Here is a 19,004-nt window from a genome sequence, read left to right on the forward strand (position 1 = left end):
AGAACTTGAGGCCGAGAGTGTGTCGAAAAAGGCAAGGAAATCACGCTTCCACTATAGGCGTTCTTTGTTTATTTGCGGCACCACTCTCCCGAGGGGGGCAGCTTCTTCGCGACGGGAGTGAAGGCAGACAAGACAGAAACGTCCGCGCGGAGACACATCTGCGCGGGAGGAGAGGGGAGGAGACACGCGCAGGCGACCCACACACATCGCGAAAGGGGATGACCAGATGCAGCAGAAGCTCGGGAAAGGCGAGGGCGAAGCGGGCGAGGAGCACCGGAAGAAATTGTGGAAAAAGACGCACAAAGTCGAATCAAGCGGTGAAGTTTGGTCTCCAAGAAATCCGTATTTTTTCTGCGGGACGGAAGGAACGGGAATGGCAAGGCGGCGCATTGCCGGGCCAAGGAAAACGGGCCCCGGCCTCACTGTCAGCAGCCAAGTCGATTTCCAGCTGCTGTCTCGATTTTCCGGCTGCATCTACTCCGACGAGATTCTCCAAAATATTCAAAGAATCGTTTCTTTCGTGCAGACACAAGAAATCAACTCGGCACCAACGCGTCCTCGGCGTTCCTGAGATGTGGCATCGCGGAGCGAGTTCCTGTGTGAGCGACTCTGCAGTTGCATGTTCGGGTGTATGTACACCCGAGGACCCCTCGATGTTTCCTCCCACAACTTCTCCGCCGCTCTTTCTGAACTGGATGTTGTTGAGTAGGAGCGCGGAATGAAGTTTTCCTTTCACCTGCCACGGCGGTGTTTTGTGTTGTGTGCACACGGTCGCGGGCATTTCTGGTGTCTCCCGAACGCCTTCTTGTCCACTTCCTTGGCTCGGCCGGGAAGTGTACGTACACCGTAATTCGCCGCCGACTGATCTCCTCGCCTTTCCAGGTGTATGTACACACCTCGGCCTCGCCGCGTCACGCTTTACGCGCCTCCATCTCTTTCGCTAGCTCCTCCTTGCTCGCCCCTCGGCAAAGCCATGAAGCCTCGCGATGTGCGCTTCTCCTTCTCCCTCTTCACATCCGCTCTCTCGCCTCCGCACGGTGCTCCTCCTCGTCTTTGTCATCACTTTTGTCTGTGCTGAGCAGACATGGAGAGTGAGGTCGGCGGCGGCCTCGGTGGGGCGTGCCTGGTTTTCTTCTCTGCAGAGCCTTTCCCCCGGTCTCTCTCCACTCTTTCGCTCTCCTGTTCCGCGTCTGACTAACGCGAGAAGGCGACTCCCAGAAGTAAGACTTGGTGAATTGGCGCACAGAGAAAGGGGAGAAACGCGGGCCTTAGAAACGGTGAGAGATCTTTCCTGGCGGGTGGGAGTCCAAGCCTGCATGCACCCTGAACCCAATAGGGTGAACGCGAAGGGCTACGACTCTCCCGCGTTTCCTTCGTCTTCCTCCTTTCTTTGTTCTTTTCTCGTGAATTGTCTCTGCTGCATAACTCCCGCGTCTTTTCGGGCGTCCGCGCCTCTTCTCCCAGCTTCCTGCGCGTCCTGTCTCTTCAAAAACACTCCCATCTCTCTGCCCGGAGACACGCCTCTCCTTTTCGCGTTTCTCTGCTCTCTGTGTCCCCCTGTGTCCGTCCTCTGTTCTCCTCCCTCTCTGTGTTTTTCTTCATCTCCGTCTGCCTTCTGCAGCCGTGCTTCCGTCTCCCTTTCTGCGCCCTTCCCTCTTCCCGCTCTCTCTCCTTGTCCGTCCTCCTCCTTCTCTCGCCCGCTGAGTCCCCCGTCTCCCCGGCACACTCTCTCTCAGCTTTTCTCTCCGTCTAGCAAGTTGTTTGCGGCGTCACCGCTGTTTCTCCTCTTCCCCGTTCCCTCGAACTTCTCCGGTTCTCCTCTCTCTCCCGATGTTTCGCTCCTGCCGTGTCGCCCCCGCGCTCGCTCCCCCCTGCCTCTGTTTGCTCGAAAGCCGAAGCCAAAGGCGGAGAAACGCGCCCGGAATTTCCAGCGAGCATTCGAGGAGCGGGAGAAGGCCGCCGCGCGTGAAGCGAAGAGGCGTCTGCTGCTGCAGCGCGAGTGGTTCAGACAGCAAGAAGAAGAAGACCGGCAGCGAGAGGCCGAGCGGCTGGAGCTGACGAAACGAGAGGGACCTGCGAAGCCCCAACATGCAGATGCTCCCCAGGAGCTCCGAGGTACAGATGCGCCTCAGGGGGCGTCGGGCGCATCGACCGGGAGTCGGACATTGACTGAACTTGTTCAGCAGGCGATTTCGAGTTCTGGACAAGCTCTGAAACACCGGGAGAACTGGGTCGTGGTGGGCAGCACGCAGCGAAAGGCTCGACGGAGAGACCGCCTTCCGTACAGTCAGCGAGAGTTTGTGAAGCAAGTGTTCTCGCACTTGTCTGAGGAAGATCTCGAGAAAGAAGTCACGAAGGCCGAGCGCGCCTGGAGAGGCGACATGCTTCTCGATGAACTCGAAGAAGAAATTGGAGGCCCCGACGCCCTCGCTCCCGGAGGCGGCCCAGGCGGGTCCGTCCGGTAAAAACGTTCTTTCTGGCCATGTTCTCCTCAGCTGGACACACACAAGCGAATGCAGACTGTACCAATATATACATACATATATATATATATATACATATATATATATACATATATATGGGTGTATCTATCCGTGTTTACGTCATGTATTTGTGTGGATCATGTGCATGCTTTTGTGGGGGTGTGGATAGATGTGCGTAGATGTCTGCGTCGGCGTCGAGGGGCCGGACTGGTAGTGGGGTTCTGCAGGCTGCTTTCACATGCGATGTTGTTGTCCGTGTGACTTTGCTGTTGTGGTGGAAGTAGTCGGGGAAACGGGAGTGCGTTCGGTTGGAAAACACAGAAAGGTGAAGCGCGACGCGCAGGCGTCGGCCTGGCCACACAGAGAGACGAGGATACTGCTGGAAAGGCGGTCTTGTCCTCACTTCTACCGGTGACCTCTTCTTCACTTGGTTCGATAGCGAAGCGAAAACGTAGCGGATGCGTAGCCTGCGCAGTTGCCTCTGCGAGTGACCACACAGAGTAAGGCAGTGAAACTACTTACTTCCATCCACATCTCTGCGTTTAATTACCCTTCCAGCCGAAGCGTTTACCTGCAAATATTTTTATGTTTCCTGGAAGAAGTCAGAGGAAGTTCAAATAGGTGAAGAATGTTCCCTTGAGTTCTTGTGAGCTACGCAGTCGTCTGAGTTCCTCCGCTGCCGCTCCCTAGCTTCGCCTTCTGAAAAGAGTCTCTGGTTAAAGAAATCAATTTTTGCCACTGCAGAAGTGCGTTGCTCCTGCATCCGACGGATGTCCATGGTTCACGTCTCCAGTGTAACATGTAAACGTAGTGCGTTCTTCGATGTTGTTGCGTTAATCAAATAAGTTCATTGTTAATGTCTCTTCCATCTTCTAAAGTAAATAGAGGAACAGGCCAAGGGCAGCCAGTCGATCCACTGTTCGAGTGTAAAGATGATAACCCAAATGATTTTCGCTGCTCGGTGTCGTGCGGCTTGAACTAACGACAGGCCTCGAGGAAATCCTTGCTGTTGTTCGACGCGCTGTACGTCGAGTAGTCGCAAAAAAATGCCGTCAACAGAAAACACCACCATCCCACTGGAGTGCGAGGCTCTTTTAAAAATGTTAGAGTTTTACATCGTTCGACACTCACGCAAGGCCTGGAAGCAGAAATCAGAAACCCGGCACTCGCAGCAAGCAACAGGGGTGGGGGACAAGACGCTCCTCCGCTTCTTTTCTGAAATCGTACGCTTCTCGAAACGACCAGCTCGACGGGGTCTTTGCTACGACGGTTCGACTGATGTCGATCTCGAATGTTTTTCTCTGCCGGACCCCAGCTGTACAGTGTGTTTCATGACCACCGTGTTGACTGCATTCAAGTACAGTGGTATCCAGCGCGTTCATTATCACTCTTGTAATTTACAGTCAATCTAGCATTATTGTCAGACTCGAGTGTCCAATACCTCAACACCGACTACCCACCAGTATCAACCTGGGTTTACCGTCTGAGACTCAAGCTTTCGATACTCTATGACCAGTCCCCTAGAGTCTATCCAGCATTGTCAGTCTGACGTTACTGTCTCAGATTTATGCTTTCGATATCCTACGTCCTCTGCTCTAGAACCTATCCCTCAGTATCAACCTGGGTTTACCGTCTGAGATTCAGGCTTTCGATACTCTATGACCAGTCCCCTAGAGTCTATCCAGCATTGTCAGTCTGAGGTTACTGTCTGAGATTCAAGCTTTCGATATCCTGCGTCCTCTGCTCTAGAACCTATCCCTCAGTATCAATCTGGGGTTACTCCCTGAGATTCAGTTCCAAAGTCCTACCATCCTGTATATCAATCTGGAATGGCTCTCTAAGGTTGATCTCGAATCATTTTCCGACGTTTTGTGCGTTTATTCCCTCGAACCGGGAACGCTGTGGCTATCGGAGCCTTTCTCGATGTTGTGGAGCTTATCGTCGTCCCCACGCCGAGCGACGTTGCTTTACGCCAAACATTCAAGCCCGGAAAACGCACCGTGAATGCTTGTGTTTGCTCGACTTCTTGCTAGACAAGTCGTTAGGTTTTTTTTACCACCCTACAACGAGCGAAAAGATTCCATTCAGATGCAGCATTTAAGCAGAGCTCGGACTGAAAGTACACACGAGATGCGACACACCTTTATTGGGGGTGGAGGAGAGTCCTTCGTTGACCTCTTGCTACAGAAAAGCAGGGTGAATGCCAGGTTAGCAAAATAGGCACCTTCTTGATGGACATAGATCGACTTTCCATGTGAGGACAGTGTCCGGGGTTCAGCTCTCCTCTTTACTTGCAGCGTGATGATGCCAAGGTGATAAGACGAATACACTTCGTGCTGCATTGCTTGCTCGCCCACTCGGGGGCCAAGTTCTTAGAAAAAAAGACTGTCGCGACCCTCTCTGTGTTGTCTGTGCTTTTTACGTTTGAGTCCGTGTGTCTGTGCATCCGGCTGCTCTGATTATTGCTTTCTCTGTGTCTGTGTTCTCATGCGGGGTTCGCGGAAGACAGACTTGTCTTCGCTGTGTGAGATGCAAGTTCCACGTTCTTGCAGACGCGCTAAATAGACAAATAAGGAGCCCGCAGAGGGCGTCCATCCTCCGGTGTCTTGGCGCCTGTCCACCTTCATGTCTCATCTCTTTAATGAGTGGCAAGCGAAATGTACATGAGCAGACACACACTGGACGCGTAGACGCGTTTTATGAATAACCATCAACGCGTACCTCTTCTGCGACTAGAAATACGTTTTCGAGTCCTTTCACGATTCAACGCCGAAGTGTACATGTGCGACGAATAACGCAGGTCTGGATTCCTCTACTGCAACCTCCAAGGCTCGACTGCTGACACTCAAATGAAGAGTGAAGATGCCAACCGCAACGCTGACGCGTTTGATGTTCGGGTGCAGACATCGGCACGTAGGGAAGATGCAGGTTCGAGGTGTACATACACCGTGTCAGGGATCGGACGGAAATATCCGACTTTTTCAGATGAAATGCAAGCCGTGTCTATCAAGAGCCACCCGAAAAAACGTTTGTCAAACAGCTCGGGACCCGATGAGAAAGAAGGAATTTTCAACACTGCGGACTACAGAGAAGAAGAAAAACCACGAAACCGGAATGGTCTCTGGCACTCAGAACCATGTTAATCCAAAGGCGTCAAAAGTTCCACTTAGATCTTTATGAGACATGGCGCTCAGCCTCCAGGCATCTTTCGAGCGCATGCAGAGGTTGCTCCTCGTTTCCTTTGCCAAGCTTCCTTCCTCTGTCCTCTATAAGAAGATAAAAAGTCACAGTCCAAGTCTCGACGCTCGTCCCCGACCCGTTCGTCGTTCTCCCTCCTCTTGAGCTTCCTCGCTGTCACTCTTCGATGTTGTCGTCATCTCCTCTCAGTCGCTGGGTCCTCCTCTCTCAGCCTCGTTCGCTTTCTCTCTCCTCTTGAGCTTCCTCGCGCTCACTCTTCGATGTTGTCGTCATCTCCTCTCAGTCCCTGGGTCCTCCTCTCTCAGCCTCGTTCGCTTTCTCTCTCCTCTTGAGCTTCCTCGCGCTCACTCTTCGATGTTGTCGTCATCTCCTCTCAGTCCCTGGGTCCTCCTCTCTCAGCCTCGTTCGCTTCCTCTCTTCTGTTCTGCACTTCTGGCCGTTTGCCATTCCCCGCTCCTCGCTTCCCTCGTTTCTTGTTTCTTGTCTGTGTTTTTCCTCCCTATATCCTCTTGTTCCAGTCTATTTCCTCTCCACCTTTTTCTCTCCTTTCGCTGCAGCTCCTTGTCGCCTCCTCTCGCGTCGTCCTCGGCCGCCTTCTCCTCCGCTTCTCTTCTTCGCATTCGTCAGGTCACCTGAGGAAGAGTGTGGCAAAAGCTAAGAGAATGCATGCAAGGGAGACGTAGCCTGAGAGGCGGTCGCCGACGACGGCCAGTCTCCCCAGAACGCCTTTGAAGCCGGGGCGTTTGTTGTCGACGAGAGAAGGAAACCGCGGGCGAAGGTAGCTGCAGGTGCAGATGGCAAGAAGGACCACTGTCAGCATCGACTGGAAGTTGAAGAGCGCCGACATGGTGGAGAAGAGGGAGAGACGGGAGATAGCAAGCACCAGCCGGCGTTAACAGGCGCAGGGCGCAGCAGGAACAGCGAGGCAGCGCGGCTCACGCACAAGGCGGCAGGACAGACGCGAAAAAGGCGGCCGCGCAAAGGAATCGCGCGCCACGATGCAAAGAAAAGGTGATAGCGAAGGGGAACAGTCAGAGCAAGCGAAAGGAAAGACGAGACGAAAAAGACAGTGTGCTCGCCAGGTGAGGGGGGCGGAGGAAACTGGAGCCGAAGCTGACGGAGAGGACCCTCCACAGGAACGACTGAAGCGGTGAGAAGAGAAAATGAAGACGCAGAAGCGGTGAGAAGAGAGGAAGAAGGGAGGCTGTTCCCAGACGCGCAGTGGAAGAAGGCTGCAAGAAAGAACGTGACGGCGAGACGGCTTGTGACGGAGACAGTCAAACAGTTGAGGGCGCGACACACTCGCTAGGGCATGAAGGATTGAAAAGACCGTTGAATTCGGATCGAAAAGAAAATGGAGAAAAAACGACAAACGGAGAGAAAACACAAGAGCTGCAAGCGAGGACAAGGGCGCAACACAGGGTCACCCCGTGAGCACGCTGAAGCGTTGTTTCCAGAGACTTTTTCGTGATTTTTCATGCTCAGTTGCTCCAAATTTTCTCTAGAGGAAAAACTCTCCCTTTCTGCTACTTTTACCACAGCATAAGACTCTCCTTTTGGCGTTTTCGTCCAAGTTCCCCCCGTCTTTTCGACTTCCTCTCCGGGCGGATGGTCAGTCCCCTTCCACGTTTCCTCTCTCCCTGGAGGCACCGCGCCACCATACCCATCCAAGACAGGCTAGCAAGACACACAAACTTAAAAAGCAGAGAAAAAAATCCGTTTGCTAGAGAGACTCACTGGAACCAACGCTGGAAAATCGCGGGGTCTTCTCGCGATCATCGCAGCCGATGGGCCTTTGTCAAAAACTCCGTTCTTCATTGAGAGACTCGCCCGGCACTACACAGAGCACAAAACTTCTTTGATTTTCACTGAACAGAGTTACACCTCAGGGACCTCTTCCGTCGAACGTCGTGGGGTGAAGATTTCCTCGCTCGTTCTGCAGACAGGAAAGCAGCCTATGACTCGGTGTGTATTTTTCCGAGTCTGTAGACGAGATGCCTAACGCCTTTCCAAGTTTGTGCGCGATATGGGGTCACCGGTTTACTCTCACATAACAGCGACTGAGGAGTCCTTCCCTCGGCCGCTGTTCCTGAAAGATTGCCATGTCGTTTTCACATCAAATCGAAGGAGAGGAAGGCATCTACCTGCAGAACGACAATCCGGTCTCGCCCGCTGAACGAGATCCCTTCGTAAACCGATTTCACAGTCAAGCCGCCCCCCCAGCGAAGATCGTGACAGGAAAGAGAAAATCTCACTCTATGAGTATGTACCAAGGAGTTGCCGAGCTGCTGCTGCCCTCGACTTCTCTACAGTGTCATCTCTACGTCTGCACACAAGCAAACATAAATATCTAAATATATATATATATATATATATATATATAGATAGATATAGATATATATGAATAAAGCGTCGATTCTTAGTATTTTTTACTTGCTTGTGCTTTTCAGCATTCTGCATCGCGCGGCCGCTGTCGCCCACTTCCATCTCACTTGTCGACCACCATCCGTCATTATCTCTGCGGCGAAAAGGCCTCTTCGGCAGGGTGTTTCGAGTTGTCGACCATACCCCAGCGCCGCTCGACTCATTCCACTAAACGTAGAAGACATGTGAAGCGGCTATCGTCCAACCTATGAAGCACAAGATAAAATGTGACGTGGAGAGCACCTCGGACTGGGGAACATTGAAACATGTCTTTCGCTGTTTGTGGTGCGGCAGGGCAACCAAGCGCTTCGTTCCTGGGGACTCGGTCTCGGGCCTCCTTCGCAGAAACTGTCGATTCTCCTGTGAAGTTTCGAAAAAAAAGTTTCGGGAGATCTGCGGTTCTTGCTGCACGTGTGGGTCTTTAACTGTCTCAAGGAAGATGTCTGCGTCGAGTCTGTGTCTCCTTCCTCTAGCCTTCCCTGCCTGGAGATGTACTGCGAGAGAGCCCACCCCTGAGACTCGACAGATATTCGAAAACTTGCTTCTCCAGCGCATCTGGTTCGGCGCGTTCGGTGCATCTAAGTTGACACAGAGCTGTACATGTTTCAGACGCGAACTTCCCCGCTACCCTCTGCGTTCCTGTGTTTTTTCATCGTTGAGGGAATGTCGCCGGCAAGAGAGAGTGGCTGATATCGCGCATGCGGCAACGTGCGGTATCTCTGTCGTCTGGTGGGGAGCAGTGACAGCACCCAGGGAACTGAAGAGACGGCTGCATGCCCTTTTTCCAGCTTCTGAAGTTCGCCTTCTCCACTGAAGTCTTCTAGAGAAAAAGAAACTAGGCATTCAAGAGGCAAACCCAACGTCCACCTCGACGGGTGCCTGCTCCAGTCCCCAAGACCGTTTCGGGCAAGTCTCTTGATCGCGAACAACAAATCAACTAGTACGCAGAGGCAGCGAACCGGCAAGACCCAGGGAAGGCGTCGGTGCGCGATTGATGAAAGAAAAACGCTTGAAACAAAGAAAGCGGCATCGTCTAGCACAGAAAAACGAAACTGTGTCCAACGCCCTCACTGCCCCCCCCCTCTCCCGCTCGCTTGTCAGAAATAAACATGAAACACAGTAGACAGAGCAGACGCCGTCAAACACTCCTCTCCGACGGGCGCGCTGTGCACTACAAATGCGACATCTTCCAGCGAGGCCCCGTCTTCCGTTCATGTGCTCGCAGACGCGAAACAGAGGCTTTTCTGTTCTCTAACTCCGAGAGAGACACACTAAACGCGACCTTCTCTCCACGACAGAGACCCCCAAAACCGTTCCCTGAACTCAACAAAAGACCTACGCACTCCTTTCCTCAGGGCCATGCAACCCATTTAACGAAAAAATACGTATATATATATATATATAATATACTATATATAATAAACTATATATATAAATGTTTTCACTACATCATATATACATGGGGATATATGTCTGTCTCTCTCTGTGTGGGTATACCCTTGCACCGGTTTGTTTTTCTCGCGTAGCGAGTCCCAGAGGGCGTTTCTGTTTTCTGTGCAGACTCGCTGCACCGACATGTTCGTCCGCGTTATTCCCGGCACCAACTCAGTAGGAGATCGGCCAACTTGCGGTGTCGACCTCGTTGGGTCTTCTCTCATGTTTTCTTCTTCCACTCCTCGTGCTTCCTTCTTCCGGCCACTGCCAGGGAGAGGCGCCGAGGCCGCTCGCGCCGCCGTTGGGGCGCCTGTCTCTAAGGATCTCCTCCTCGCCCCAGAGCGTTTCGTAGATCCTTCGACTCGGTGTGAGGAGCTCCGCCGGCGCAGCGATGGGCCTTCGGCTTCTCCGCGAGGACGTCAGAGACTTCCTGGTCGGCGGAGAAGCTGCAGAGACGCCCGAAGCATCGGCAGATTGAGAAGAAGATGAAAGAGACGAGGCAAGCGAGGCCTTGGGGCGCCTGTTTGGGCGCCGACTGCCGCCCTCGCTCGCGCGAGCTTCGCCGAGGGAAGAAGAGAAGGGAGACAGATGAGCAGATGAGAGTGCATGGGTGGCGCGAAGCGAAGAGCGGATCGCAAGCCAGTCGGAGGGCGCGTCTGCAGAGCGAGCAGTCAAAGAAGAGAACACACATGAATCTGAACATCAACGACCCAAAAGACGAGCAGCCACAAGGGGAAGGATCCAAACACAGACGGGAGAGGACGAGAAACCATAAAAAAGAAAAGAGCGACTCAAAAAAAGGCAACGGACTCCACGACAGTGGCGATACGTACGAACTTTGAAAGGGAGGTACCGAAAAGAACAGAGGTCGTTTCTTTCAAGAACTTGCGCTCCCTTTTTCTCTGCGTCAGACAGTAAAGTCCTTCCCCATCAACGACACACTCTCTCCATCTCTTCTTCTGTCTCCTTACCAGAGCAGCACGGCCCGGTGCATGTCTTTGCGCGCGCTTCTTGCATCTTGGCTCTCGCCTGCCAGTGGAGCGTGAGGATGTACCCCGCAGCGGCTCCGACCAGGACGGCGAAGGGAGCGTAGACGGCCCATGAAGCGTCTGCATGCGACGCCCGAGAGAAGTCTTCTTCGGCTTCTGTCTCACGCTCTTCAGCATCTGCTGCGAAGCTGTCTGTCGAGCCTCGCGCAGCCGCCTGGGCACCGCCCCACAACGAGGCCGCAAACGCGAAGGCTCTCTCCCACCAAGACGCCGACTCCGACTCGTCGACCCCCGCGGGGCGAAGCGTCTCCTCCAGCTCCGCTGTTCCTTCGCTGCTTCGGCGCAGAACGTTCAAGCGGCTGAGCTGGGCCGCCAGCCAGTTGACGGCTTTGGCCGGAATGCTGGTTCCGGCAATCGCCGCCACAGGCGCCTGGGGCTCCAAGGTCTCCCGCGCTGTTCGGGTGTCCCTGCCTCGAATTGTGTTCTGTCCGAAACGCTGCGACTCGCTCTGCGCCGCGCCGGAGAACGCCCGCGTCTCTGCAGGCTGTCGAGACAAACCGGAGCTCGAAAGGACGGCGTCTGACAGCGGCGGAGGGGCGGCAAGCTGCACCAGACCCAGAGGAAGAGGATCGGTGTCCAGGCGGCTGGTGTACAGACAAAGAGCGAGATCCACAGGGAGGTCCTCGCCTCGAATCGAGAGCTCAAGAGGCACAGTCACGTCCACGAAAGGATCTTCTCTGGCAGGGCCTTGCCTGCTAAATTCCCTCGCGTCTCCGAGTGGCTCTTCTTTTCCGCTTCTGTCGCCGTCGACGCGACCGCCGTCGTGTTGGCCCTTTTGTTCTCTCGCTTTGTTTCCGCCGCCCACGGCGCTCTGCAAGCGACTAGCGACCAGCGGGACCGACGCCCGCAGACTCGTCAGAGCAAGAGCCTGACTCGAGTAAGGTCCTTCGCATCCTCCTGACAGTTTCGTTTTTACCACCACGAGCGCCGATTTGAGAGCCTCTTTGATGTCGGCCTTTGTAAACCGTCTTCGCGAAGAGAGGTTTCTGCGCAACGAAGACATCGCCTGGACGCTTCCTTGTTCGCGGGAGAACAACGCATGAGCGTCCCCCATCTGCACGTCCATGCCGCCTCGCTCTGTCTCCTTCCTTCCCCACCTGCCTCCCCCGCCCTCCGCTCCGGAGTCTGTACACTGCGCGCCCGCCAAGATACCCGCGCCAGTTCGGCGCTCGCCGACTTCCCGGCCCGTGTGTTTTCTTCTTCCCGTCGCCGTTCTCCATCCTTGGCCATCTCCTCCATCGTCGTAGCTCCCACTGTCTTTCCGAAAATGGCCTTCACAGACCTCGCCGTTTGCATCTGCAACCTGCCCAGTCATCCCAGCCCCCGACGCGTCTCCATGCGGCCTCGAGGCGCCGGCAGGGGGAGAGAGACGGAGCGGGAGAGCGAGGTGGACGTCGTAAACGCCGTTCAGAGACAGCATTCGTGGAGCTGCATGCAAAACTGGCAGCGACAGAGAGGAAGCCTGCTCGGACTCCTTCCCCGTCGTCTCTCGCGCCTCGTCTGTCTCTGCGAAAACGACGCCTGCTCTGGACGGACTCTGGGTGTGTTGGTCAGTCCGCCTTCCTCCCTCAACAGCGACTTCCACCTGCGGTTTCGCGCAAGTGTCTCTGCTGTTTCCGCCGCGGCTGGCTGTTGCGCGACCCCAAACACAGGCGTCAGGGACTCGTCCGAACGCGAGAGCGACAGCCTGTTTCGCTGACGTTTCTCGAGGCCATTCGACGCCCACACCGACGTCTCTTCTGGGTGGCTCGCCTCTCGACTCAGCTGGCTGGAGAGCCTCTGCATGCCCCTCATGTGCGGAGAGAGAAGAGGAAGAGGGCTCTGACCAGTGCATGCAGACCACGACATTCTCTCCCCACAACTCATCGGTTGGAGCGGAGAATGAGACAGAGTACAGCGGCGGAGCTTCGATGTCTCCTCGGATCCCCGATGTTTCTCTATCCGAGGAGACAGAGCGTTCCAGAGTCCCCCGCGCAACAGCTGGCGATGCACAGAGCTTCGCAGAGACGTCTTCATGTGCTTGCGGCGCATGCGTTTTCTGCTCGCCACTGACCATACCATGTCTCGCGTCCCTCCTGCCTCCGCCTGCTCCTCCAATATGAGTGGCGCTCTGCACACCGGCTGTCTCTGCCGACGCAGGGGGGGTGGTGTCGCCTCTCGGACCGCCTGCCTCGTTGTCGAGGGCCTTCTCTCCCTGACCGAGACGTGGTGGATCTGCGTCTGGGTGAACGGCTGCATGCAAGGAAAAAAACGCAGAGGCCGGGAGAGAGCACGGCGAAGTAGGGAACGAGAGACGCACACCCCAGCCGTTGTCGGGGTCGCTGAAGGCCTGAAAGAGACCCTGAGTGGGGAGCCAGGCTTTTCCGGAGGGCGTCGGGAGAAAAGTGGAGAACGACGAAGCGATTTGTCTCTGCGCCTCGCCTTCGAAGAGAGGACTGAAAGCAGAAGAAAAGGTAGATGGCCCCGACCTGACGAACGGCTTTCTGTGAGGAGCGCTTGCCAGGCAATCCGGCGACTCGCCGTGCTGCTGAACCGGGGACGACATCTGAGGTGTCGAGACCCCCGAGGAGACGCTTCCCTCCTCTCGGGCCGCTTCAAACGTCCCCGCAGCTTCGGGTGTATCGACACCCGACCAGGAGGTGATGGCCGCCTCCCTGAGGGAAGAGGCAGGTCCGCTCTTCGTCGCGGATCCTCCATGGCTGCTCAGCGAGGCATTTGCTCCGCTGGACGACGGAAGGGGAGCGGGATGCGAAGCGCCGATGTGCGAGCGAGGCGGCGCGGGTGTATGGACACCTGGGAGGTGCGGAGGGCCGGGGATCGTCGCCAGGGGCGAGGCAGACGGCGCCCTGAGTGCGGCGACGCGCGCAGAGAGACCTGCGAAGACGAGGAGAAAGGGGAGCCAGACGAGACAGCCGCGAAGGCTGCTGAGAGCGCTCGCCATTCTGTAGGGGAGAGGGACATACAGCACAGCGCGCTGCAGGAGAGAACACCCTGAAGCGGACAAAGAGCGGAGCCGGAGAATCTGAGTGCACAGAAAAGACGGGAGACTTGGCGAGAGAAGCGGGAGACTTGGCGAGAGAAGCGGGAGACCCGAGACGAGCCACACAAGGCGAGGCAGCCGCCTGGAGAGAGACACACCACGCGCTTCCTCCCTTCTTCTCTGATTTCTGTCGCTTCTACATTGCGGCGGAAGGCGATGCGTTTTTTGCGTCTCTTCCAGTCTCCCTTCGCTCGGCTTTCTCCCGAGGAGACACGGACGCATTCAAGGGAGGGGCGGGGGGGGGGGGGGGGCAGAGAGGAGAGGAGAGGAGAGAGGCGCGGAGAGCCACGCACAAGCAGCGGCGATGAAGACGTTCCGCAGCGAGGAAAAAAAGCAGAGGTGAAGAAGCAAAAGGAGGGGAAAACGACAGAGAACAAGACCGAACACGAGAGCTCTTTGTCTCCGCCTCTCGGGCGAAGGATCCCTGTCTACGGCGCCTTCACACGGAGACGGAAACCGGCGAGAGACGGGGGGAAGCGAAACAGAGAAGCAAGAGCGAAGGAGACGCTCTTCTGACAGAAAAAACTCTTTTACACTTTTCGTTCCAAATTGTCTCGGCCGCAAACGGACAACACACACTGCTGATTTCCTCTCTCCCGCCGAGCGCGCAGTCGCTGCGGCGAGACCGACGGCGCCCTTCTTTTCCCCGGGAGGCACCTCTCTCTCTCGCTTGGTCTCTCTCTCTCTCTACCTCTATCTCTCTCTCTCGCTTGGTCTCTGAGGAGCCGCTGTTCCTAAACGACGCAAAGAAGACAAGAAGGCGACACGAAGAGGGGGAAGAACGCAGGTGAGAAGAAGGGATGCGAAAGAAAAAGACGAGAGAAGAGTCGATTGCTCGTTCTGGGAGGCTGCTTGCTGTTGACCGACACCACGAGAAAGACAGGCATGTGCACTGTGCGGCCACCGGAGCCCCGCGTTTCGCGTTTTTTACGGGAGAGAAGAACGCAGGAGAAAGCGAGAGACGCGGCTTTTTCTCGAAGTTTTTCTTCTCGCAGCGAGGCTTGTCTCCTCGCGCGGAGCTCTCCTGTTTCTCTCTCTTCGTGTCTCTGCTTCCCTTCGTTTTCGCGCGCGACTTCGCCCGCTGCGCTGGCAGTCCCTAGCGTCCTCCCGCCAAGTACCACGCTGTTTCTCGCTTTCGCCTGCTTCGCCTTCATTTCGTCTGTTCCGCGCTTCTTCCGGCTGACATTTCAGATGGAGGTCGAAGCCGGCGGTTGCCGCTTCAGTCAAGCTTCTTCCTCTGTCTCGACTGCTGCTCCGTCTGTCCTCCCTCCCTCCCTCCCAACCCAGGGAGGCAGAGAAAGCAGCCGGGACAGAGGAAGAAGCTTGACTGCTGGAACGAGGACTTCTTCGGTGCTCTGCGGGCTGTACAGACAGCGTGTGTGCCACTGGCTTCTGCCGAGTCGCTTGGAGCGCGAGAGAGGTTCCCGAACTTGAAAAATACATCGACTCCCCCTTCTCTGTTCACTTCTTTCTTTCGACTTCGCCGCGAAGCCCAGGAACAGACTGGAGACGGAGTGGCAACGAAAAAAAAGGAGGCATTTCTGCTGCATGCGAGCGCAGAAGGAGCCTCGCGAGGAAGAAGCGAAACGAACGCATGAAGATGGCGTAGCAGGATGGCGGGATTCGTCTCTGAGGCTCCGAAGCAGCTGCTTCTTCAGCTCGTCCTTCTTCTCGCTCTCCTGCCTCCACAGCCGCTGCGTCTCGCGGGGGGTCTCTCTCTGCCCGCGCCCATCTCGTCCATGCGTCGTTTCTCTCGCACTCCTTGGCGGAGACACGGCGAAGTGAGCGCGGCGCTTCTGGGCTCCAGTGTCTCCTGCCTCGCTGCCCGAGCGGGGGCAGCTCCTCTCCAGGACTTCTCTTGGAGCAAACAGAGACGGAAGGAAGACCAAAAGGGAGGCAGAGCAAGAGGAGCAAGAGGAGCAAGAGGGCGAGAGAGAGAAGAGAGAAGCGCTTCCCTCTCAGGTATCTCCCCGCCTGTCAGAGAGGGGAACTCCGGAGGCTTGTCGCTTTCGGCGGCAGACGGAAACATGCTGTGGAGAGGAGAATACGGGAGAGAACAACAGGGCAGGAATCGCCGGCGCCGGAAGGAGAGGTTCAGTGAGAGGAAGGCCATCTCTTCTCCCTTTCGCCCGTGGCAATGGCCTCCCTCTTGGGGTATCGGAGAGGGAGACGAAGCTGATCCGAGGAGGCGGCCAGCTCTCCCCAGAGCGATGGCACTGAGAGACGAAGCTGCGTTTCTCTCATGTGGTTGTACACCGTGTTACCGACGTCCTTGTATTTCGACTCTCTGCAGAGCCGCTTTCTCGCCCTGCTCGCTGTCTCCTTTGTCAAGTCTTCTCAAGCCCAGTGCATCGTCATTGCCTCGGTCGACTTCTCAGTCCCTGCCGTCATCCGTTGTTTCCGACTTCTCTCTTTCTCGGCCTCTTCCTCGCTCCTCCTCGCCTCTGCCGTCGATCCGCCAAGGTGCGCTGTCCCCCTGCGGAGTTCTGGAAGGTGTCTCAAGTTGCTCGAAGACTCTTCGTTGGCCATCTCCTCCTCGTCGCAGGCCGTCAGACGCTTCATCCGTCTCTCCTCGACTGCGTCTACATGCGTCGCCCGCGTCTCTCTCTTTCGCGTTGTCGTCGCTTCCATTTTGTCTCTCTTCCACTGTCTCTCTTCGTCCTCCTTTGCCTCTCTGCTCTTCAGGCTCCTGTTCGTCGTTGTCTCCCTCTTCTTCCTCACCTCCTTTTTTGGCGCCGTCTAACTCTCCCTTCCTTTCTTCTTCTTCTTCTTCTCCTTCTTCTTCTTCTTCCGCTCGTTCTGTTTCGTCTTTCTTCTCGGATTCGCCCCGCTGTGCTTCGTTTCCCTCTTCTTCTTTCTCGGCTTCTTCGTCTACGTCGTCGCGTCTGAACGCGACTCACCAAGACTTGCCAGGACTGGCGCCTCCTGCGAGCGACACAGCGTCTTCTCCCGCGACTGCTGAGCCTGCGTTTCTCTCGGTCGAGGTGGACAACTTCGAGCCTTCTCCGGAGTATCGCCCGCCGCGCTTGCCTCTGCCGATGCAGACCGTCCAACCACATGCGTCCGCGCTCCGTCTCGCGCGAGCTGAGGCGCGTTTCCAGCGCCTGTCGCCGATCAAGACGCGCCGAGTGCTGGCGGAGATCAAAGGCATGTCCCTGGGCCGGGCGCTGGCGCATCTGGCGACGTCTCCGCGTCGCCCCGCGTTCCAGGTGTTCAAGACCATTCAGTCTGCGTTGGCGAACGCGATCCACGCCTACGGTGCGCAGACACTCCAGCCGCGCATCCAGTCCATCACCGCCCAAAACGGCCCAGTCATGAAGCGGCCTTTCTTCAGAGCTCGAGGCCGGATGGACATTCGCAGACGCCCAACCACCCACATTCGCGTCGTCCTGCAAGTGTGAAGAGCCGCGGAACCGGGGGAGAGGAGGACGAGTCGAGGCAAGGAAGGAGAAGCACGCGACTGCCGCAAGCGGCTTCCGACTTTGGAAAAGAAGCAAGTCCGAGGGCGGAGACAGTGGAGAAAGAGAGAGAAACGGGGAGGAAGGGGAAGTATGAAGTGGACGATGCACAGGTCAAGCGCGACGGGTGTATAGGCGGAGGAGAAGGGAGGAGAGACGCTGAATTCTAGTGAATGTTCAAATACCGAGACAAACAAATCCCTGGCCGAGAAAATACAACACTCCCCACAGTAGGATGCCGAAAAGGAGATAACGAAGAGACAAACAGGTCGAACAGAGAGGAGCGGCTGGAAGTCCCTGACTGCCGCAAGTGGGTCCGCCTGAGAGGAGGCCAGTGTCGGACTCGAGGTGTGTTTCTTCAGAACTCTTTGCTTCTGCGAATTGTACAGACGCAGAGACATGCGAGAACTGTCAGCGACTTTGTCTACACTTGTCGAAACGGTGTTTCAAGAGATGTTCAAACAGTCTTCACTCTTGTCCGGCTCCTGTGTCTGGGCGTTTGGCGGAGTCGCCGCGGCCCCGATGGGGCGCGAGTCGCTTTGCCTTTGCTCGCGGGCCGTGAACAACGAAGCGAAGGGAGGAAACAGCCATTCTGTCTCTCGAGCCAGACGCGAACTGCGCGAACTCGCGATCCCCTTTCTTCTGCAGAGCGCTGTCCTCGCCTAGGCACTAAAGTGGAGACACATGCGTTTCTGGGGCGCTGCAGAGGTCCAGTCGCGACATCCCTGCTGGATTGCTGCAAGTTCTTCTATCAAAGCCACTGACAGCTCGGAGCTCAGACAGTCGGCCCGGAGGCCCACGGGAGTCCCTCAGAACCAGAGACGAACTTTGCGGCTTCGAGCGAGTGCCGACAAACGAATTTGCTCAGTGGACGCTCGACGGATCTTTCTCAAAGTCGACAACGTCTCACACTCTAGGCTTTATTGATTTACTCGACTCACTCTTCGAGAAAACGCGGAATCGTTTGGTCATATTTCTGAAGGGCGTGCATTGACGGACACACACAGAAGGCCCAGCGTCTTCTCGTTTGACGGCAGTACTCAAGTGCTGTGTCACCCTCTGCTTGAGTCACCGTAAAAAATAAACAACCGTTTCAGAAGGCCCTCCTCAGACAGCGCCGAGGATGGTTTGCTTTTCGCGTCTTTTTGCTGGACGGCTTTACATTAATTTTAATTTCCAGACCCGTTCACATCGATTTGTCGTTCCATGCATCCGAAACGCCTCTTGCGATCCGTGCCTCTTCGTTGTACCCAGCCACTTGTACGGATGCCTCCACAGACAGCCAGACATTCACATCTCTCCACACCCACGACCACACACCCTCTCTAGACATACGCACAGATTTATCTCGTTAAACGCAGGCGTCAGCATAAATATATATATATATATATATATATATATATGTAGAATGCATACAACTGCCTATATGTGCTTATATCTATGTCTAACATATATCTAGATATGTATATATATATATATACATATTTGTCCAAGATTTCATCTGTGTTTCCGTGGGGCACGCACTGACTAGGAGACAGCGCAAGTGTGTAGGTTTTCTTTCTTTGTCTCTGGCGCCTCGTCTGCGAACGAGAGTGCTTCAGGGTGTGAGAAAGCGAGAGAACGTGTGTCCGTTCTAAAACTCACTTTGGGAGTTTCTTCGTTTCCCTTCGTCGAGAACACTGACGAGCTGTTTTCTTCTCTCCCTCTTCTCTCTCGTCTATTTGTAACGCTCCGCGGAAGGTGGTAGTGCAGGAGCCAAGAGTGTTCGTCGCTTTCGTTTTCTGCCTGAAAACTTTTCAGCTGTGCTTCTACACTGCGCGCGCCCTTGTGTCTGCGAACTTAGCAGACACATTCGACTGCACCCCCCCCCCAAGCCGTGGGTTGCCGAGCTACGCAGATGATGTCTTCTAGATTTGCA

At 55.6% G+C, this 19,004-nt stretch overlaps 4 protein-coding genes across 4 annotated transcripts; 2 read left to right on the forward strand and 2 right to left on the reverse strand.

Moving 5' to 3' along the window:
• Positions 1–499: 499 nt before the first annotated feature.
• On the forward strand, positions 500–2,465 carry TGME49_313520 (hypothetical protein; the record flags this gene model as incomplete). Its single annotated transcript, XM_002364522.2, has 2 exons — positions 500–1,091; positions 1,893–2,465. The coding sequence occupies exons 1-2, from the start codon at positions 987–989 to the stop codon at positions 2,463–2,465; spliced, it is 678 nt and encodes a 225-aa protein (XP_002364563.1). The 5' UTR covers positions 500–986.
• A 3,087-nt stretch (positions 2,466–5,552) lies between these two features.
• TGME49_313530 (transmembrane protein 167, putative) lies at positions 5,553–7,077 on the reverse strand (the record flags this gene model as incomplete). Its single annotated transcript, XM_002364523.1, has 2 exons — positions 6,314–7,077; positions 5,553–5,565 (listed from the first exon to the last, which is right to left on the reverse strand). Exons 1-2 carry the CDS (start codon positions 6,526–6,528, stop codon positions 5,553–5,555), a joined length of 228 nt encoding a protein of 75 aa, XP_002364564.1. The 5' UTR covers positions 6,529–7,077.
• A 1,805-nt stretch (positions 7,078–8,882) lies between these two features.
• TGME49_313540 (hypothetical protein) lies at positions 8,883–14,541 on the reverse strand. Its single transcript, XM_018782775.1, has 2 exons — positions 10,511–14,541; positions 8,883–10,195 (listed from the first exon to the last, which is right to left on the reverse strand). Exons 1-2 carry the CDS (start codon positions 13,848–13,850, stop codon positions 9,711–9,713), a joined length of 3,825 nt encoding a protein of 1,274 aa, XP_018635417.1. The 5' UTR covers positions 13,851–14,541; the 3' UTR covers positions 8,883–9,710.
• RPL22 (ribosomal protein RPL22) lies at positions 14,450–18,300 on the forward strand. Its single transcript, XM_018782776.1, has one exon. It carries the CDS (start codon positions 15,242–15,244, stop codon positions 17,027–17,029), a length of 1,788 nt encoding a protein of 595 aa, XP_018635418.1. The 5' UTR covers positions 14,450–15,241; the 3' UTR covers positions 17,030–18,300.
• Positions 18,301–19,004: the final 704 nt, after the last annotated feature.

The sequence above is a fragment of the Toxoplasma gondii genome, chromosome XI (assembly GCF_000006565.2).
Source record: "Toxoplasma gondii ME49 chromosome XI, whole genome shotgun sequence".
NCBI lineage: Eukaryota > Apicomplexa > Conoidasida > Eucoccidiorida > Sarcocystidae > Toxoplasma > Toxoplasma gondii.